General features: G+C 43.4%; 1 protein-coding gene across 7 annotated transcripts; it reads left to right on the forward strand.

Moving 5' to 3' along the window:
• Nucleotides 1-150: 150 nt before the first annotated feature.
• Nucleotides 151-21,624, forward strand: LOC110489375 (peroxisomal targeting signal 1 receptor). 7 transcript variants are annotated; one of them, XM_036947886.1, is made up of 17 exons: nucleotides 151-576; nucleotides 1,410-1,526; nucleotides 2,594-2,750; nucleotides 3,784-3,822; nucleotides 3,983-4,103; nucleotides 4,366-4,515; nucleotides 4,667-4,751; nucleotides 5,488-5,578; nucleotides 5,994-6,116; nucleotides 7,489-7,572; nucleotides 10,994-11,113; nucleotides 12,145-12,288; nucleotides 12,455-12,525; nucleotides 15,788-16,000; nucleotides 17,394-17,559; nucleotides 19,435-19,592; nucleotides 19,879-21,624. In XM_036947886.1, exons 3-17 carry the CDS (start codon nucleotides 2,637-2,639, stop codon nucleotides 20,117-20,119), a joined length of 1,920 nt encoding a protein of 639 aa, XP_036803781.1. In that variant the 5' UTR covers nucleotides 151-576; nucleotides 1,410-1,526; nucleotides 2,594-2,636; the 3' UTR covers nucleotides 20,120-21,624. The 7 variants fall into 7 exon arrangements, with proteins under 7 accessions (XP_036803781.1, XP_036803785.1, XP_036803790.1 ...); XM_036947890.1 differs by having other exon boundaries at nucleotides 151-444; XM_036947895.1 differs by having other exon boundaries at nucleotides 151-365.
• Nucleotides 21,625-22,095: the final 471 nt, after the last annotated feature.

The raw sequence follows: 22,095 nt of genomic DNA on the forward strand, positions 1-22,095 counted from the left end.
TGAGATAATGAGAATTAGGGGGTTGGTGTTTGAGACAGAAAATTATGTTGCCACAAAGCAGAACACATTTGTTGGACTTTGCAAATCATTAATACCTTGCGCAATGAAATACGCAAACCTTGCTGTCCCTTTGCGTTCTTCACCCACTGTCAATCAAGGTCATTGTTACATTGTTTCACCAAATGGAGCCAGAGATTGCAATTTCATCGAACATTTTTAGAATGTTACAATATTCGTAGGCATAAATGGCAACATCGATTTGCAGCGTTTACACACGCATAAACTCGTTCTGCGCACATTCCCTATTGTCTGTCATTCAACGTCTACGTCGATGCTGTTTGAGAATACGACTTGCAGGATTAACTGTGCGTCTGTGTAGGTTTTTTGTGGGTCATGGGGGAAAGAGCAGGACGTAAATAAAGAGACACGCGTTAATAAACACGGGTAAAGATTTACTTTCGCACTTAGTAGCTTCGCTGTTTTCTTGAATTGCCAGCTATTTATTATCTTGTAAGCAGACAATTAGGAGAAGAGGACAGTAGGAAGGTCTACAGTCAGTAGTAGTAGTAGGTGGTGGTGAGTAGAACATTATGCTATCAATCGAATAATGGTCTGTCACATTTTTGTAGCTAACTTGCTAGCATTTGGTCATCAACATGCATTGTGGCAAACAGGTAGCTAGCTAGCCACGTATCTAGTTAGCTTTCAACCTTTTACTGAATGTATTTTTGCAAGCTCAACGCTCTCTAACTAACCATAATTAGCTAGCTACAGCCACTACACATTAGATACGTTAGCTAGCTAGCTAGTTAGCTAGCATACAGTATATATATTGTGTAAAGTCAATGTTTAACGTTACAGTGCTAATTGGGAGGACATTAATTTATGTAATGTGACCATATAAATCTAAAATTGTCTAGGACATGACTCACCCGTAACTTCTGTGCATGAACTATTGACATGGTGTAGGATGTGTGCAGTATAGTAGCTAGTTAGTATATATATATAGTACCTACTGCCTATATGATGGCAATGGTTAGTTTTATGGTGCTCTTTGCATTCTCAACTGGTGGTTTTCAGGTAAAAGCATTGCAATACTAACCTTGTGTTTTCAACTTGAGAAAGCATCATACCTAAATAACATTTTCATGCTGTCAGTCTCAACTTGAGAAGCCAACCTATATTTTTCTGTAGAGCCAATATAGCTACAGCATGCTGTCATACAGTGCAAAGTATGACACCTCACTAGGAATACCTACTAACTGAATTAAACCCAGACACATTCACTCGTTTTGGGACCATGCATATTCATTAAGACTGTATCTTCTATCCACGGTATTGCACTGTGTGTGTGTGTGTAAGAGAGAGAGACAGTGTTTATTAATATCTGTCTATAATCCTCTTAACAGGGCCCTAATCGTACAGCATCTGTTTGGGTCAGCAGAAAGAAATCCTTAAATCTAAACCCTAGTATAGCTACTGGACCACCTGTGGACTGGGTACAGTGTTGTCTCCCCTTATTTTAGGTAAGATTACTTGCAGTTGTGTGTGGTGCTGTTACTTTTTGTATTGTAGTAAGATGGTGGAAATGGGCATGTCTTAACTTCTCAGCTCCAGGGCTGACTGCATTATAGAAATTGTCATTACTGTATTTGTCTGAGAGGTTTAGTGAAGTTGAGTAGGCCACTATCTGTGCACGTCTGTTGTTGGCCTAGATAGTAGGTCAGCTATGTGAACAGCAGGTTCGTCTCGCTTTCCGACATTTGATTGCATTGACACACTGTTGTGAGGGAGAGGACTGTGGATCGGGGAATATTACTACAGCTTTGCAGTAGAGGGAGTTTCTTTGACTGTTGGTTGTCACCCTTGAATGTTTTCGTTCACTTAAAGGGCAGGTGTGTATTTAAAGAGTGAGTTAAAGACTGAAAGCCAGTCGGAAGAGGGAAAGTGAAGCTCTAGCCTATTCTCACTCGGTCCTGTTGTGGAGCCTTGTGTGTGTGTGTGTGTGTGTTAAAAGCCAACCGATAGAGCATGTTAGATTAGGAGAGGACTATGAGACATTGGGTACTCGGGATGAGATTTCAATTTGGCCTGGCTAGCCCTCTCATCCTCAAATAGATCTCCATATCTCTCAAACAGCTCCATGTTGCTTTGATTGATGTAAAAGGTTGAAAAGAGAGTGATGACGCCCACCCAAACACAGCACAGGAGCTGGAGAAAAGGATAGCCTAGCTGTAGTAGGAAGGTAAATGACTTCCCAACAGTGAGCGGACATCCACATTTTTTTCTTATGTTTTTCTTGATAATCATACACCGTCTTTGTATTCAAATGGTTTATCCTGAGCTGTCTTGCATGGGACCATGAAATGTGTTGGTGCCGGTCTATCTCTGCTTAATAGCTCACATTTGTTGTCTTGTTAGGCCCTCAATGAATGCAGAAAGAGTCTGGCACCTTCAAGGGTGACAACCAACAGGCAGGATCCTGAATGTGATATTATCAAACTGAGTTAATTAGATTTTAAATGTTTGAAATGTACAAATAATTCCATACATCGTCTAATCGATAAGTCAATGTTTTTATTCACTTCTTCAGCTCTAAGGTGGTCTGATTGGATACACCGCTGCCCGGTGTTGCCATGGCGATGCAGGAGCTGGTGGAGGGGGAGTGCGGGGGAGCCAATCCCCTCATGAAGTTGACGGGTCACATGACCCAGGAGGGAGGTGCTTGGAGGCACAGGTCAACGCCAACTGTGAGTAGTCACTGGTAGAAATTAGAATAAAGAATTTATGGAATATGTACAGTAATCCATGTTCTGTTTTTTATATTCTTAGTTTGTTATTGGCCATGTTGCATTGATAGTTATTTTTCCTAGTCAACAGTGGGACCCATCCAGTTTTTAAATTGGTGCTCCCAATTCTTTTTTTAAGTTGACATGAGCACCATGACATTTTTTTTTAGAAAAGTCTATATGAATTCTGTCTACTTTAAGCACATGTTGTGCCCTATAAAGTAATATGTAACACATAATAAACAAATGTATTTTACTAAAAGTTCAAAGGAAATTACCAAGTCATTTGCGGAATATTAGGCTTCTACATTGTGAAAAAGCACTATTTACATGTTGAGATGCTTTACATTTAAAATTGTACACTTTCTCTTTAAAAACGTCAGGTTTGTGATTTCTATGATCATTGATCTCCTGAAGAAGCCATACCTTTTCCTTTCTTTCTGTGCCCCCAAATATTTGGATATATTGGTGAAGTTACCGGTTTGTTAGCTAGCTAGCCAATGAGGTAACATGAATGAAAAAAGTGTAAACAAATGGTTAACGACATAGTTTTCGAACGGCTCACAACATGGTTTATGAATGTAAAATGTGGTCCCGGCGATTCGCTACAGGAAGTTAAAATGTTGTGCCTGTAATATGGGTCAGATCTTTTGACTTGGTTGGGCTATGAACAAGCTGTCGTAACGGAGTAACCGGGACATGATCGAATCTGCACTCGCTTTTTTTCCCTCTTAGGCACTCTGAAACAACAGTACAGCGATGCCTTATTGCCACATTATTATCTTGGAGATTTCTTTCCTAGTTGCGTAGAGCTCCCAAAATAAAACTCCTGGTCTCGCACACAAACTTTGTCGCACGTTAGAGCCCTGGAACCATCTACCCATACTTGAACGAGTTCATTCATCATAGTTTGTTTGGACCATACAACTTAGTTGTACTATAGCTTTCACAAATGTATCTCACGGTGTCACTTTCATCCCTCTTTTTCTCCTAGATTCCCCCTACACCCATTGAAATAGCAACAGAAGAAGAGGTCAGTCTCATATTGCCTTCCCAGTCCTATTGATTCAAACTGTTGTGCTTTGTCTGCATATTCTAAAAAAGGAATATGAAAACACGTTTCGTTCACGGGAGGTTTGTTAATCGTCCTTGAATAGGCTTGCGTTTTGATGTTCTGCATGTGTGTCCTCCAGTTGGTGAATGAGTTCATGCAGCAGGCGCCTCCACGGCCCCCTCACAGCTTTGACATGGGCCAGTTACTGGAGGAAATGCAGCAGATTGATCAGCAGAGCTACAGACAGGCTCCACAGAGAGGTACACACACAGCAGAAATAGTATACCCTATTATACTCTCCAACGCAGCAGAAGCAACACCATTATAGATTTGCAGTGTGCCTGCCCAGCTGCCGGGCAGCACTTCCATATTGTTAACCCGCAGGTTTTGGAACATATGTTGACACTTCAAGACACCTTTTATTATGTTTTCCTGTCCCCTCCATCCAAGTACTTGCACTGAAAAACACACTTTTTTTGCCAATGTGTGAAGAAAACAACACCCTTTCCCTCCTGTCCGTAGCTCCGGGTGTGGCCGCGTTGGCCCTGTCTGGTGATTGGACGTCTGAGTTTCTGTCGGGAGCGGATGCCGCCACCGCCTCTTCAGGGCAGGCGGGACTTGGAGACCCGGCTGACGCTGATTGGACCAGAGAGTTCATCACCGATGGCACAGGTAAAACATTTTGAGTGTCAATGGTAGGCACAATTGCCAACCATTTGTTTGAATGTACTTTGTGGTTACGACTTCTAGCAGGTAGAGAAATAATCGGTATCTTACTCTCTTTCCCTTTCTCCCCTCTTTCTCTCTTCTCTCTCTCTCTCAGATCCCGGGCGTTGGGCAGAGGAGTATCTGGAGCAGTCAGAGGAGAAGCTATGGCTCGGAGACCTGGGAGAGAGGGAGCAAGAATGGTAATAATGGAGAGACCGAGAAAAACAGGAGAGCAAGGGTCACGTAGATGGATACAGTGAACTTTTGAGAACGTTCCAGAGAAGATTGTGATGTTGAGCCACTAAGTGTGTCTTAAAATCTTTGATGTCGTCCTCTCAGAACTCTGTGTTATTGCGTTCACTTTATAAAGGCTTTGGCCATAACATGGCTCTAAGTCAAGAAAAAAAAAGAAAACCAGTTAATATCGCACGTGTAACGGCTACCTTAGTTAGCGGTGCACGCTAAATAGCGTTTCAATCGGTGACGTCACTTGCTCTGAGACCTTGAAGTAGTAGTTCCCCTTGCTCTGCAAGAGCAGTGGCTTTTGTGGAGCGATGGGTAACGATGCTTCGTGGGTGACTGTTGATGATGTGTGCAGAGGGTCCCTGGTTCGCGCCCGGGTATGGGCGAGGGGACAGTCTAAAGTTATACTGTTACACACGCAGTCTTTTAGTTTGTGTATGTAATGCGTTGACCCAATAAGTAGCAGTCATTTAATTAGGTATTCAAAAGCGTCTTTTGATTCTATCCTTGTTGGAAATGATTTTTGAAAAGAGACAATGCATTTCAATTACAATATATTTACAAGGATACAGAGTGATTATGTAATATGTACATTGTCTCTTTAACCTACCTGTTCTTTAAAATGATCACTGTTCGAGACTCAGTTAGCTGTTTAAATTAACCCTTTGATGTTAATGTTTGTCAATCCAATAGGACGAAAGAGTACCTACCAGGAGACGAACTGAAGCAAACAGCCAATGAGCTGGTCGCAAAGGTCAATGACCCCAAGTTACAGAACACTGAGGTGTGTGTGTGTTTGTGTTTCCATGTCGCGTGTGTTTCATACTTTTTTTTCTACATATCTATCCCCTTTCCCCATTCTTTGTCCATAGAAGTAATGTAGCTTTGTAATAACAGGATCATTGTAGTTGTAGCCATTTCTTTTGAATTGTTCAGTGAGACACACTTCTTTGTAGTCAATTAGACATCAAAATGTTTAATGGGAAAGCATTTTGCTGTGATGGACCGTAGTAGCATAGTGACTCTTTACAACCTGGTCTTCAGAACTGTTTGTGTGGTATCCAACTCCCCTGTCATTATTTGGGATTTGGCTAAAGCACAAACTGATTTAATGACCAGACTAGGTCCATACGCCATTAGCCATAGCCATAATGGATATTGTGTCATTGTTATGTTGTTGTTGTTGTGTTGCACTGTAGTTCCTGCGGTTCATTAGGCAGATTGGCGAGGGCAGTGTCACAGTGGAGGACAGAGCAGGCAAACAGCACACAGATAGAGCTCAGGCCAAGGAGGCTCAGAACTGGGCCTCCAACCTCAACCAGGTAGGAGCCAACTTCCATTGAAGATACAAGGGGAAGGGTGCAACTGTCAACCTACAGGGAGCCATCTTGGCTCAAACTTCCTAATTTTGTGCCTCATGACCCCCCCACGTCCCAGTATTTGGTGCAGACCCCTGCAACTGTTACTAACTACATAACCAAGTTATGGCCATGAACTTTTCTGTATGTGAGCCTTGCACTAGGCTGTACAATGTATAATTTGGAAAAGGTATATGTAGAAATAAATTATTGTGGAAAAGAGAGCATTGTCCTTTCTATACATGCAATTTCTATATGCCGACTTCTGCCAATGAAAATCCTCTTAGCTGTTCCAGTCTTGAATCAGACTTCCAGTTCCCCTTGTGAAGTGAAGTCGTATGTTAACAGGGTTGGGGCAAATCATTTCTCAATTAAGGTAGGGGATTGAAAAATAATAATAGGCATTTTTGTATTGTTTTCATCAGGAATTGAATTTCAAGTCACTTCCTGAATAAGACCCCAGCCCTGGTGTTTACCCTTGAGTATGTAGTCATAGGAGTTCTCATTAACTGTGACATCTACTTTTCCCCCTTTGACCCTGCTGTGAACTCTTGGCTTTCCCCTCCTTCGATTAACAACCCCCACTTCATTTGTACCAAATGAAAACTCCTCCATCCTCACCCCTCCCAAAACAAAAATCCACCCCCAACGCCTCACACCTGCGACAAAACAATCATGCCTCCCCCCGTTCTCCGCTCCCTGGTTGCCATAGTTCCTGGAGGAGACTGGGGGAGGGACTTTACCCTTGACAACCCAAGAGTGGGATCAGAAGCTTGCCAAAGCTAAGGCTAAACAGGCACATCAATGGGCTTCTGTCGTCAGGCAGGTAGGACCCTTGACGCCATGGCAACACTGCCCAGTGGCGCCGCAACCGGCTTTCTGTCAAGAAAGTTGCGTTGAGCTGATGATATTTTTCATCAGCCTTTTTTTACGGTAGTTTGATGGCTGTTTTTAGTGGCAGAATGTTGTGCCCCATGTAGGTTTTCCCGTAGTTTCTTAGCACTTTGTATAAACCCAAGGACGATGCATTGTTTTTGCTGATTTAAACTTGCATTTAGATTATAGCAATTACTTATAGAAAAGTAGTAAAGACGACCTGCACTAGAGGTGTATAGATTGTAGGGGAGAAAGGGAGTGGGAGAATGGGTGTGGTTTTCTGATTTGTTTTGCTTCTTCCCATTCCTTTATCTTGTCTTCCTCTTTCACCCCTCTTCCCCATCTTGTTCTGCTTCTCCTTTACTGTCACAACCTCAACATCCCACTTTAAGTGTTGTTATAGAGTTATGGACAACTTGGTGTCCACATCTACCATTGCTACCTCTTCCTTCCTGTTCAGGTCTCAGTGGAGTCAGCGGAATCATGGGTAGATGAGTTTGCCACAGCAGGTCCAGATTTCCAGCAAGCTAAAGCTGCTGTGGAGGTAAGAGAGATACGATACAATAGGAAAGATAACAGAATAATGACCATAAGTATTTTTAAACATCTTCCAAATTGTATCTATCAAGAATAATTCCAGGCCATGGCCTAATATTCACATAACTGGGCAAGGGTGCAGCTATGGGTGGGCCTGGGAGGGCATAGGCCCACCCTCTTAGGAGCCAGACCCAGCCAATAAAAATGAGTTTTTCCCCACAAAAGGGCTTCTGTTACAAACAGAAATACTCCAAAGCACCCCCTCAGATAATCCTGCAGGTGAAGAAACCAAATGTGGAGGTCCTAGTACCCACGCCAGACACATGGTCTACGGTTGTGAGGCCGGTTGGATGCACTGCCAAATTCTCTAAAATTACATTAGAGAAGGCTTATGGTAGATAAATGAACATTAAATTATCTGGCAACAGCTCTGGTGGACATTCCTGCAGTCAGCATGCCAATTGCCCACTCCCTCAAAACTTGAGACATCTGTTGTATTGTGTGACACAACTGCACATTTTAGAGTGGCCTTTTATTCTCCCCAGAACAAGGTGCACCTGTGTAATGATCGTGCTGTTTAATCAGCTTCTTGATAAGCCACACCTGTCAGGTGGATGGATTTTCTTGGCAAAGAAGGGAGACATGCTCACTAACAGGGATGTAAACACATTTTTGCACAACGTTTGAAAGAAATAAGCTTTTTGTGCGTATGGAACGTTTCGAGGATCTTTTATTTCAGCTCATGAAACATGGAACCAACAGTACATGTTGCGTTTATATTTTTGTTCAGTATATATTAAGCTCTTTCCATGTACTATATTGCACTAATAATGCCATTACACATTTTCACTTCACACATCAGGTAATTCTTTAAAAGTAATTTCCTCACCATCTTAGATAAGCATGCCCCGTTCAAAAAATGCAGAACTAAGAACTGATATAGCCCTTGGTTCACTCCAGACATGACTGCTCTTGACCAGCACAAAAACATCCTGTAGCGTACTGCACTAGCATCAAATAGTCCCCAAGATATGCAACTGTTCAGGGAAGTCAGGAACCAATACACGCAGTCAGCCAGGAAAGCAAAGGCTAGCCTTTTCAAGCAGAAATTCGCATCCTGTAGCTCTAACTCCAAAAGGTTTTGGGACACTGTAAAGTCCATGGAGAACAAGAGCACCTCCTCCCAGCTGCCCACTGCACTAAGGCTAGGTAACACGGTCACCACTGATAAATCCATGATTATCGATTTCAATAAGCATTTATCAACGGCTGGCCATGCCTTCCTCCTGGCTACTCCAACCCCGGCCAACAGCATCGCCTCCCCCGCAACTACTCGCCCAAGCCTCCCCAGCTTCTCCTTCACCCAAATCCAGACCCGTACAAATCAGCTGGGCTAGACAATCTGGACTCTCTCTTTCTAAAACTATCCACCGCCATTGTTGCAAACTCTATTACCAGCCTGTTCAACCTCTTTCGTATCTTCCTAGATCCCTAAAGATTGGAAAGCTGCCGCGGTCATCCCCCTCTTCAAAGGGGGTGACACCCTAGACCCAAACTGTTTCAGACCTATATCCATCCTGCCCTGCCTATCTAAAGTCTTCGAAAGCCAAGTTAATAAACAGATCACTGACCATTTCAAATCTCACCGTACCTTCTCCGCTGTGCAATCCGGCTTCCGAGCCGGTCACCGGTGCACCTCAGCCACGCTCAAGGTACTAAACGATATCATAACCGCCATCGATAAAAGACAGTACTGTGCAGCCGTCTTCATCGACCTGGCCAAGGCTTTCGACTCTGTCAATCACCATATTCTTATCGGCAGACTGCCTCGCCTGGTTCACCAACTACTTTGCAGACAGAGTTCAGTGTGTCAAATCGGAGGGCATGTTGTCCGGACCTCTGGCAGTCTCTATGGGGGTACCACAGGGTTCAATTCTCGGGCCGACTCTTTTCTCTGTATATATCAATGATGTCGCTCTTGCTGCGGGCGATTCCCTGATCCACCTCTACGCAGACGACACCATTCTGTATACTTCTGGCCCTTCCTTGGACACTGTGCTAATTAACCTCCAAACGAGCTTCAATGTCATACAACACTCCTTCCGTGGCCTCCAACTGCTCTTAAACGCTAGTAAAACCAAATGCATGCTTTTCAACTGTTTGCTGCCCGCACCCGCCCGCCCGACTAGCATCACCACCCTGGACGGTTCCGACCTAGAAAATGTGGATACCTAGGTGTCTGGCTAGACTGTAAACTCTCCTTCCAGACTCATATTAAACATCTCCAATCCAAAATCAAATCTAGAATCGGCTTTCTATTTCGCAACAAAGCTTCCTTCACTCATGCCGCCAAACGTACCCTAGTAAAACTGACTATCCTACCGATCCTCGACTTCGGCAATGTCATCTACAAAATAGCTTCCATCACTCTACTCAGCAAACTGGATGCAGTCTATCACAGTGCCATCCGTTTTGTTACCAAATCACCTAATACCACCCACAACTGCAACCTGTATGCTCTAGTCGGCTGGCCCTCGCTACATATTCGTCACCAGACCCACTGGCTCCAGGTCATCTATAAGTCTATGCTAGGTAAAGCTCCGCCTTATCTCAGTTCACTGGTCACAATAACAACACCCACCCGTAGCACAGCAGGTATATCTCACTGATCATCCCTAAAGCCAACACCTCATTTGGCCGCCTTTCCTTTCAGTTCTCTGCTGCCAGTGCCTAGAACGAATTGCAAAAATCGCTGAAGTTGAATACTTTTATCTCCCTCACCAACTTTAAACATCAACTTTCTGAGCAGCTAACCGATCGCTGCAGCTGTACATAGTCCATCTGTAAATAGCCCACCCAATCTACCTACCTCATCCCCATACTGTTTTTATTTTATTTACTTTTCTGCTCTTTTGCACATCAGTATCTCTACTTGCACATCATCATCTGCTCATTTATCACTCCAGTGTTAATCTGCTAAATTGTAATTATTTGCTCCTATGGCCTCCTCATGCCCTTTGCACACACTGTAAATAGACTTTCTTTTTTCTACTGTGTCATTGACTTGTTTTTTGTGTTATTGGCTAGTTTATTGTTTACTCCATGTGTAACTCTGTGTTGTCTGTCACACTGCTTTGCTTTATCTTGGCCAGGTCGCAGTTGCAAATGATAACTTGTTCTCAACTAGCCTACCTGGTTAAATAAAGGTGAAATAAAAAATAAAATTACCATGTATCATTGGCTTAAAGTACACTGTATATAGAACCTTTATCAAAGTTCACATTGCCCCTTGGGCATCCCCTAAAAATAGTGGTTTGGATCAATGTTAATGTTAGGGGGATTCCCACAGCAACTGGTATGATGATGATGCCCAGCACCCCCATCATTTGACCCCTGACTTTGACATTGTGATTGTTCCTCTGTATCAGAGCGATGTGGACTTCTGGGAGAAGCTGCAGCAGGAGTGGGAGGAGATGGCCAAGAGAGATGCAGAAAGTCACCCCTGGCTCTCTGATTTTGACCAGATGCTCAGCAGCTCCTACGACAAGGTACTTGACATAGCTTCCTATCCACCTGTGGAAGTGGTGTTGCAGGGCCAGTAGGAGGCACTCTTTACTCTGGTCTAAAAAAAAATATATCCCAATGCCCCAGGTCAGTGATTGGGGACATTGCCCAGTGTATGATGCGGTCTTTTGGATGGGACGTTAAACAGGTGCCCTGACTCTCTGTGGTCACTAAAGATCCCATGGCACTTATCATAAGAGTAGGGATGTTGGCCTCCAGAGTGGCACAGTGGTCTAAGGCACTGCATCGCAGTGATAGCTGTGCCACTAGAGATTCTGGGTTTGAGTCCAGGCTCTGTCGCAGCCGGCCGCGACCGAGAGGCCCATGGGGCTGCGCACAATTGGCCCAGTGTCGTATGGGTTGGGGGAGGGTTTGGCCAGCAGGGATGTCCTTGTCCCATCGCGCACTAGCAACTCCTGTTGTGGGCTGGGCGCAGTGTGGGCTGGGCGCAGTGCATGCTGACATGGTCGCCAGGTGTACGGTGTTTCCTCTGACACATTGGTGCGGCTGGCTTCCGGGTTAAGTGGGCATTGTGTCAAGAAGCAGTTCGGCATGGTTGGGTTGTGTTTTTGAGGACGCACGTCTCTCGACCTTCGCCTCTCCCGAGTCCGTACGGGAGTTGCAGCGATGAGACAAGACTGTAACTACCAATTGGATACCACGAAAAAGGGGTAAAAAAGGTTATTTGTAATAAAGAGTAGTTATGTTAACCCCGGTGTCCATGTCCACCTAATCAACCCCAGCTTCCAACTGGCTCATTCATCCCCCTCCTCTCCCCTCTAACTCTTCCCCAGGTTGTTGCTGTAAATGAGTGTTCTCCGCCAACTTACCTGGTTAAAATAAGGGTTCGTTTTTAGTTAAGGATAAGTTTAGCCTTCTAGATCACAATGAATATGTTCAGCATGCCTACCTGTCCAGGCAAAAAAAAAATGCCTTGTCTTGTTTGCCAAGTTGCTGTTCATGATTTAACTCTCTCTCTCTATTTCTTTCTCTTTCCCTCTCTCACCCCCTCCAGGGGTACCAGTTTGAGGAGGACAACCCGTACCTGTCCCACCAGGACCCCCTTGCTGAGGGGGTGAGGAGGATGGAGGCAGGGGACATCCCTGGGGCCGTGCGTCTATTTGAGAGTGCCGTACAGAGAGAACCAGACAACCAGCTGGTAAGACACTCAGTAATTAATAATTCTGATTTAATAATATCTCAAGGTGAAATTATTTCTGGCTAGCAAGCGTTGGCGACTAAGGGGGTTCTTTCCTACCCTGTTAGCATTAGGTGGGTAAAGAGAACTAAGCACTCTCACACTTTTTCCTGCTTCTTTTTTTTAGGCATGGCAATATCTGGGAACCTGTCAGGCAGAGAATGAACAAGAGTTTGCAGCCATCAGTGCCCTCCGCAGGTAAAGAGTTGGAATAGCAGCCTCACTGACTGGAGAGAAGTCCCTAGTGTGTCCCAAGTGGCACCCTATTCCCTATATAGGCCAGAAGTAGTGCACTATATAGAGCAGGGGTGTCAAACTCATGTTTGGGGGGGTGCATTCTGTCTTCAACAAGGTCCGGAGGGCCACACTGAAAATGTTCCTTGCTGTCAAAATATGCAAAAACATTTCCTCTTCATCGTTTTTGAGTTTTTTTATGCTCCCTGATTCTAGCTTTTGTTTCAGTGATTGTTAGCAAGACAGAGTGAGGAAACTGTATGAATGTAGGTTATATTATATACTGAACAAATATATAAACGCAACATGCAACAATTTCAACAGTTTTACTGAGTTACAGTTCATTTAAGGAAATCAGTCAATTGAAAAAAAATCATTAGGCCCTAATCTATGGATTTCACATGACTGTGCAGGGGCGTGGGCCTAGGAGTGCATATGCCCACCCACTTGGGAGCCAGGCCCTGCCAATCAGAATTAGTTTTCCCCACAAAAGTGCTTTATTACAGATAAAAAATACTCTGTTTCATCAGTTGTCCGGGTGTCTGGTCTCAGAGATCCCACAGGTGAAGAAGCCAGATGTGGAGGTCCTGGGCTGGGATTGGTTACACGTGATCTGCGGTTGTGAGGCAGGTTGGACATACTGCCAAATTCTCTAAAACAACATTGGAGGCAGCTCATGGTTGAGAAATTATCTGGCAATAGCTCTGGTGGACATTCCTGCAGTCAGTATGCCAATTGCATGCTCCCTCAACTTGAGACATCTGTGGTGTTGTGTGACAAAACTGCACATTTTAGAGTGGCCTTTTATTGTCCCCAGCACATGCACCTGTGTAATGATCAGTAGTGGAAAAAGTACCCAATTGTCATACTTGAGTAAAAGTAAAGATACCTTAATAGAAAAGTACAAGTAAAAGTGAGTCACCCAGTAAAATTCTACTTGAGTAAAAGTATTTGGTTTTAAATATACTCAAGTATCAATGTAATTGCTAATATGTACTTCAGTATCAAAAGTTAAAGTATAAAATGAAACATGGGACCAACACTTTACATGTTGCATTTTTATTTTTGTTCTGTATAATTTCTACACCATTTTGATTTGGTTTGAGTCATTTTAAAGTATATGTGCAGTTGAAGTCGGAAGTTTACATACACCTTAGCCAAATATATTTAAACTCAGTTTTTCACAATTGCGGACATTTAATCTTAGTAAAAATTCCCTGTCTTAGGTCAGTTAGGATCACCACTTTATTTTACGAATGTGAAATGTCAGAATAATAGTAGAGTGATTTATTTCAGCTTTTATTTCTTTCATCACATTCCCAGTAGGTCAGAAGTTTACATGCACTCAATTAGTATTTTGTAGCAATGCCTTTAAATTGTTTAACTTGGGTCAAATGTTTCAGGTAGCCTTCCACAAGCTTCCCACAATAAGTTGGGTGAATTTTGGCCCATTCCTCCTGACGTAATTGAGTCAGGTTTGTAGGCCTCCTTGCTCGCACACACTTTTTCAGTTCTGCCCACAAATGTTCTATTCGACTGAGGTCAGGGCTTTGTGATGGCCACTCTAATACCTTTACTTTGTTGTCCTTAAGCCATTTTGCCACAACTTTGGAAGTATGCTTGGGGTCATTGTCCATTTGGAAGACCCATTTGCGACCAAGCTTAAACTTCCTGACTGATGTCTTGAGATGCTGCTTCAATATATCCACATAATTTTCCTTCTTCATCATGCCATCTATTTTGTGAAGTGCACCAGTCCCTCCTGCAGCAAAGCACCCCCACAACATAATGCTGCCACCCCCGTGCTTCATGGTTGGGATGGAGTTCTTTGGCTTGCAAGCCTCCCCCTTTTTCCTCCAAACATCATTATGGCCAAACAGTTCTGTTTTGTTTCATCAGACCAGAGGACATTTCTCCAAAAAGTAAGATCTTTGCCCCCATGTGCAGTTGCAAACCGTAGTCTGGTCACAAGGTCCTTTGCTGTTGTTCTGGGATTGATTTGCACTTTTCGCACCAAATTACGTTCATCTCTAGGAGACAGAACGCGTCTCCTTCCTGAGCGGTATGACGGCTGTGTGGTCCCAGTGTGTTTATACTTGCGTACTATTGTTTGTACAAATGAACGTGGTACCTTCAGGTGTTTGGAAATTGCTCCCAATGATGAACCAGACTTGTGGAGGTCTAAAAGTTCTGAGGTCTTTTGATTTCTGATTTCTTTTGATTTTCCCATGATGTCAAGCAAAGAGGCACTGCGTTTGAAGGTAGGCCTTGAAATATATCCACAGGTACATCTCCAATTGACTCAAATTATGTCAATTAGCCTATCAGAAGCTTCTAAAGCGATGACATCATTTTCTGGAATTTTCCAAGCTGTTTGAAGGCACAGTCAACTTAGTGAATGTAAACTTCTTACCCATTGGAATTGTGATACAGTGACTTATAAGATAATTAATCTGTCTGTAAACAATTGTTGGGAAAAAATTATTGTGTCATGCACAAAGTAGATGCCAAAACTATAGTTTGTTAACAAGAAATTTGTGGAGTGGTTGAAAATCGAGTTTTAATGACTCCAACCTAAGTGTATGTATACTTACGACTTCAACTGTGCGTGTGTTTGTGTGTGTGTGTGCACAAAGCTGTCATCAAGGCAAAGGGTGGCTACTTTGAAGAAGTTCAAATAGAATATATATTTTGATTTGTTTAACTTTTTGGGTAACTAAATTATTCCATATGTCTTATTTCATAGTTTTGATGTCTTCACTATTATTCTACAATGCAGAAAATAGTTAAAAAAAATACTTGATTGAGTAGGTGTGTCCAAATTTTTTGACTGGTACTGTGTGTGTATGTATGTGTATATATGTATATGTATATATATATCTTTTTTTTTTTCTTCTTTTTTTTATAAACCACCCTTGAGCTGCATTGAATTGTCTTGTATGTTTGACACCCCTGATATAGAGAATTTGGGTGCCTTTTGGGACGTAGCTCCTTTGTGACAATAAGAGTATGTCCTTATATATGTATGTACTTATTTGATTTATGAATACATGTTTTATGTGTGGCTCGAATACAAAGATGCTGTGATAAGCAGGAACGTGCGAAATAGGAAGTCCTCGAAGTTACATGATGCCTGTGACGCAACATTTTCTCGGGTTCACTCACCTTTCTCTCTCCCTCTTTTTTTCTCTCTGTCTCTTGTTCTCTCTTTTTCTCTCACCGATAGATGCATAGAGTTGAAGAAGGACAACCTGACCGCTCTGATGGCTCTGGCTGTCAGTTTCACCAACGAATCGCTGCACAGGCAGGCCTGTGAGACCCTTCGCGATTGGCTGAGGCACAACCCCGCATACCGGCCAGTCCTGGAGCAGAGTGAACGGGAGCGAGAGAAGGACAGAGGGACCAGAGAGAGGGAGAGATTTGGCTCACTGCTGCCCGAGTGAGTGGACCTATTTCATTGTGCACAAATGTGGTGTGTGTGTATATTCAGCATATACTTATAACTGACAGGCAATATAACACAATATGAATTACAGGGCGTTCTTCTGTATTTTCTCATGTTTTACAGTGGGACAAAAAAGTATTTAGTCAGCCACCAATTGTGCAAGTTCTCCCACTTAAAAATATGAGAGAGGCCTGTAATTTTTATCATAGGTACACTTCAACTATGACAGACAAAATTCCTGAAAATCACGTACGATTTTTTTAATGAATTTATTTGCAAATTATGGTGGAAAATTAGTATTTGGTCACCTACAAACAAGCAAGGACCAAAGTAACAAAGCCTACCATCAGTAACACACTACGCCGCCAGGGACTCAAATCCTGCAGTGCCAGACGTGTCCCTCTGCTTAAGCCAGTACATGTCCAGGCCCGTCTGAAGTTTGCTAGAGAGCATTTGGATGATCCAGAAGAAGATTGGGAGAATGTCATATGGTCAGATGAAACCAAAATATAATTTTTTGGTCAAAACTCAACTCGTCGTGTTTGGAGGACAAAGAATGCTGAGTTGCATCCAAAGAACACCATACCTACTGTGAAGCATGGCGGTGGAAACATCATGCTTTGGGGCTGTTTTTCTGCAAAGGGACCAGGACGACTGATCCGTGTAAAGGAAAGAATGAATGGGGCCATGTATTGTGAGATTTTGAGTGAAAACCTCCTTCCATCAGCAAGGGCATTGAAGATGAAACGTGGCTGGGTCTTTCAGCATGACAATGATCCCAAACACACCGCCCGGGCAACGAAGGAGTGGCTTCGTAAGAAGCATTTCAAGGTCCTGGAGTGGCCTAGCCAGTCTCCAGATCTCAACCCCATAGAAAATCTTTGGAGGGAGTTGAAAGTCCGTGTTGCCCAGCAACAGACCGAAAACATCACTGCTCTAGAGGAGATCTGCATGGAGGAATGGGCCAAAATACCAGCAACAGTGTGTGACAACCTTGTCAAGACTTGTCAAGAAAACGTTTGACCTCTGTCATTGCCAACAAAGGGTATATAACAAAGTATTGAGATAAACTTTTGTTATTGACCAAATACTTATTTTCCACCATAATTTGCAAATAAATTCATTAAAATCCTACAATGTGATTTTCTAGATTTTTTTTTTCTCATTTTGCCTGTCATAGTTGAAGTGTACCTATAATGAAAATTACAGGCCTCTCTCATCTTTTTAAGTGGGAGAACTTGCACAATTGGTGGCTGACTAAATACTTTTTGCCCCACTGTATGTCACAAAAACATGGATTCTATCTGTTGGCTTAAAATATCACAATTGTTAAATCATCTCCCTCCTCCTTTTTTCCCACCTCTGTGTCTTCCTCCCCCACTCTCAGATCTTTGTTTACCGAGGTGCAGTCCCTGTTCCTCAGTGCGGCGAACTCTGAACCCGCCTGCGTCGACCCCCAGCTACAGTGTGGCCTGGGAGTCCTCTTCAATCTGAGCGGGGAGTATGACAAGGCCGTGGACTGTTTCACCGCAGCCCTCTCCGTCACACCACAGGTACGCTATCGGGTTCTCCACTTCACCGTGGCCCTCTCTCACACCACAGGTACACTAGCAGGTTATCCACTTCACAGCAGCCCTCTCTGTCACACCACAGGTACACTAGTAGGTTATCCACAATCTGTGGTTCATGTGTGTTTGGAGAATAAACACACTTGATTTTAATTTGCTTAATTTGATTTAAACAGCATAAAGTTGATAAATTCAAATGTCTTCAAATACATGCATCCTTCCTTGCTTGCTTCCTTGAAGTCATTTCTGATCTGTATGCTAAATGGTTACTTGAAAGCAATTGGGTCCATCTCATTGTAAAAAATATTGTGATCAACCTTTTTTTATAAATTTTGAGACGGTGGGTCACAGGTACAAAAACGATAAAAGAAATGCATACATAGATAACCCAACCCAGTCCCCATCCACCCTCCCGCATCCTCCCTCCCCACCCAGAAACCATGTTTCTAACCCCTTCCCATCCAGCAACTGAAGTTGCCTATCAGTCTCCCTCCCACCTATCCATCCCGTGTCACCCCTTACATTCCTGATAAATCCCTGCCAGCCCTCCCTAAGATTGCAAGAGACCCCTCCGTACCACCCTTTCCCTGTGGGCCTGAAAGCAAAGAAAGTAACAAAATTTCAAATACAGTTCAAATACAGTATATTATTTATATTATATTATTATTCTGTATCATATTCTGTTCCAGATAAAGGGTTGTTCGGCATTTTTAGGTATTTTTAGGTATTCCAAAAGGGTCTATTACTTTCCTCCTCTTCAAACGGTATGTCTAACCACCCCCCCCCCCCCCCCTTTTAACTTTCTTTCCCTATTCAAACTTTTTTTCTCTCTGAAACTACCCATCCCTAGTCACATGTAGCTAGCAGTTACCTCCTTGTGCTTCTGTGATTGCCCTTCCCTTTTCACAGACACTAATTACCCCCTCTTGAACAACTTTACTCGGCTCACCTTTTGTTTCAATTAACGGATGTTCTCTCTCTTTCTCACTCTTGTCTTTACCTTCTGTGCTGGGGGTCTGAGGTGGACTATTCTCCCTCATCCAGACAGCTGTCTCTCTCTCCTCCTTCAGCCTTCTGGGTCTTGTTGAGGGGGTATTGTTGTGCTGGCCTGTTGTTTGGGTCTTTGCTGTCTCGAGTGTTCTGGACAGCTCCTTGAGCTGTGCCAGCTTTATCTCCAGCTTGGTCCATTTCTCCCTCAGATCAATGCAGGAGCAGTGTGGGACCTGGGTTTTCTCAGGTCTAGGGGAGGGGACACTCCTCTTGGTGCTGCTCGTCTATGGGGTGGGGACGTGGTCCAAGGATGAGCTTCTTATGCTGTGCTCTCTCTTTGATCTTGTAGAAGTACTGCTGAAAACAGTTTGTAAGAGTCAGCAAATAGTGTCTCTGGATTGTCCTTAAGGAGCTTCTGTTTGTACTGTTTCTGTTTCATGTTTAATTTCCGGGGGGGTACTGTTTTATGATGGCCTCTGCACAGGGGTGGGGGGAGCTGTGATGGTCTGCTGTCATTGTTGGCTTTCACACCTTTCATTTCACACCACAGTGTGCAAATGCCGTTGCAGCCGGGACGTCTGTCCTGAATCTGTATAGTAAGATATCTAGAGATTACTATAATGTATTTTACTTATTGGCTTTAGAAGTAGCTTCAGACTGAACATCTACTCACTCGGTTGCAGGTTGGGTGGTGTTTTCAGGTTTCTCCGGAGCTTCTTATGCTGATTGTTGGTTGTAAGTTAGAATTTTTCAATTTGGTATTTAGGTAATGCAGAGGGTAGTTTTCTGTATAAGTATATGTGGAAAAACTTCAAATGTATCCAACACTAATTCAGGAGCTCATGACCTCTCTGTCTCCCTCTCTTTCAGGACTATCTGCTGTGGAACAAACTGGGCGCCACGCTGGCCAATGGAAGCCGCTCAGAGGAGGCTGTTGCCGCCTATAGGAGGGCGCTTGAACTGCAGCCAGGCTTCATCCGCAGTCGGTACAACCTGGGAATCAGCTGTGTCAACCTAGGAGCCCACAGGTGAGATGGAGAGCCTTTTGTGGCCAGAGATGCACCGTTTTGTAAAAAAAAAAAAAAAAAACACACTTTCTTTTTAAAATATTTGATCAAAACCACTTAAAACACTGTACTTTCTTATGTTCGTCGAAGTTAAGTTGTAGATTCAGGTCATACCAGGAGTAGAAATTGACTTTATATAATGTATTGACTTTGTTCACAATATAATTATTTTTGCCTTATTAAAAATCTATTGAATGCACCAGAATGACAATTTCAATTTGACCCCTATTCTCTTCCTGGTTTACAGAGAGGCCGTGGAGCACTTCCTGGAAGCCCTGTCCCTGCAGCGCCAGGCGTCGGGGGAGGGCGAGAAGGTCAGTGCCAGCCGGGGCCCGGGGAGCACCGCAGCCACCATGATGTCCGACAACATCTGGTCCACCCTGCGCATGGCCTTAAGCATGATGGGAGAGAGCTCGCTAGATGTGGCGGCCGACCGGCGAGACCTCGACACGCTGCTCTCCTACTTCTGTCAGGCGGGGGGGGAATGAAGGTGTGGGAGGGAGAGGGGCAGGAGGAGAGTTGATAGTGTGTGTGTGCGCGCGCACTTAGGAGAGGAAGGTGTCTGGGAGAGGTAGAGAGAGAAAAGGAAGAGAGAGAGAGAGGTCCTGTCCACAAACATCCCATTAACCCTATAGGCACTTCATATAAACCTGAAATGATTGGATAAGTATAAACAACATGGAAGTAGCTCCTTTCGTAACATTTCTGCCATCTTATAACTACCAGGGTTGGGGTCAGTTTACTTCCTGAATTGAAAGGGAACTGACTCCAACCCTGATACCTATCCAATCCTTTCAGGAAGAGAGGGATGATGAACTGTGACAAGGGGAGAGTAGGCCGAAAGGGAGGAGAGGTGAGAAGGACATTTGATGTGTCTTTCAGTAACCGAGGGAAATGCACAGTGTACACCAGGTGTATTGAATACATACTATTTCTTCCCCTGATCACTCTGACATCACCTGGTTGCCAGTTGGTTCCTACTTTTTTCATTATCATGTTTGGCACAAAGCAGAAACAGACTGGCACCCAGACTAGTTCACAGATGTCTGGTTTGTTCCCCTCTGTCCTCAGCAACTGGCGCAGGGATGTTCTTGTTGTGCCCCTCATAATCAGAGGCATCGTCATGCCCGTTGAAACTGAGGAGCCACTTGACTCCCTTAGTTTCATACAGCCCTATGATCCATTGGATACTAGTGAAAAGTTTGCACCTTAGGTTTTCCAGAGGGAATAAAACGGACATGGTAGAGCAAAATATCAAGTTGAGATGAATGTTCCTGGAATGTATAGAGAAGATCATGTTTATTTGGAGGACCTTTGTTTTTCGTGTTTTATTCCCCCTTGAAAATAAGAAGTTCAAATGTTGTAAAGCTGGCTTACTGGTCCCGAAATCAATTGCTGAAGGTTAAAAAAGAGATCATTACAGTAATATAGATATTTGGCTTTGGAGCAGGGGTGCTGAACTCCGGTCCTTGAGGGCCACAGTGTCTTTAGTCCCCCCCCCATATTTTATAGAGATCGGAGAATGAATTATACTCCTACTCAGTCCAATCAATGACATATCAATCAATGAAGTACTTGAGAGAAATGAAAGACTGCTGACATGAGTTGTACACACCAGAGTCGTATTCACTAGTAGGAACCCAATGGAAGCGAACGGGGAGGGACCTACCTACCTGAATTTGTCCGACAAGAAACGCTTGTTTTCATTTTCTGTTGTTACAGTGTGCAATAATGAATGACTCAGCTTTGGACAGAGGATGACATCAGTGTAAAGGGGATGGTATACTGAAAGAGGTGTCTTTGGACTTCTTCCCTCCCTCAACCCTTATTTCTTCAAACAAATGCCCTTGTTGTAAAATAATTAGCTTAATTGTAAAATAATGCTTTTTTGCCATATTGTCTGTACTATAATTATTGTACTGTTTTCCAAATAGTTAACCATACTGTAATGATTATTAATGTGATATTCAGCAATAAAGCTCTGACTCATTGATTAGGTCTACTTTTCATGTTTGAAAGGGCAGTAATTTCCCATATTTGTATTTTCCTTGGCCAGTTGCAGACCCAAATAGACCAAAATGACCCAGGATTAGGCTGCTTTTACAGCACGAAAAAGCAAATGGGCAATGCAGTTTGTTAATTCAGCCAAGAGTATCTGCTACAGGGACTACTTTGTTTTGCAAGTATCCAGCTCTTTCTATGAATAGTAAGTAGCATACAACAAGTGGACAAGTACTTGTAAGTACAAGGGGGTTTGGGCGGGGCATGTACATTCACATATGTATTCACAAGGTAAGTATTTGGCTTTCAAATACACTGTATATACAAAAGTATGTGGACACCCTTTCAAATGATTGGATTTGGCTATTTAAGCCACACTCGTTGCTGACGGGTGAAAAACTTGAACACACAGCCATGCAATCTCCATATACAAATATTGGTGGTAGAATAGCCTTACTGAAGA

This window comes from Oncorhynchus mykiss, chromosome 2 (assembly GCF_013265735.2).
Source record: "Oncorhynchus mykiss isolate Arlee chromosome 2, USDA_OmykA_1.1, whole genome shotgun sequence".
Lineage (NCBI taxonomy): Eukaryota > Metazoa > Chordata > Actinopteri > Salmoniformes > Salmonidae > Oncorhynchus > Oncorhynchus mykiss.

Excerpts from the sequence above, each read along its gene's own strand:
- LOC110489375 (XM_036947886.1), top strand. The coding sequence starts at position 2,637 with ATGGCGATGCAGGAGCTGGTGGAGGGGGAGTGCGGGGGAGCCAATCCC. Across the intron at positions 4,516-4,666 it reads GTTCATCACCGATGGCACAG|ATCCCGGGCGTTGGGCAGAG; the intron begins GTAAAACATTTT and ends TCTCTCTCTCAG. Across the intron at positions 7,573-10,993 it reads AAGCTAAAGCTGCTGTGGAG|AGCGATGTGGACTTCTGGGA; the intron begins GTAAGAGAGATA and ends CCTCTGTATCAG.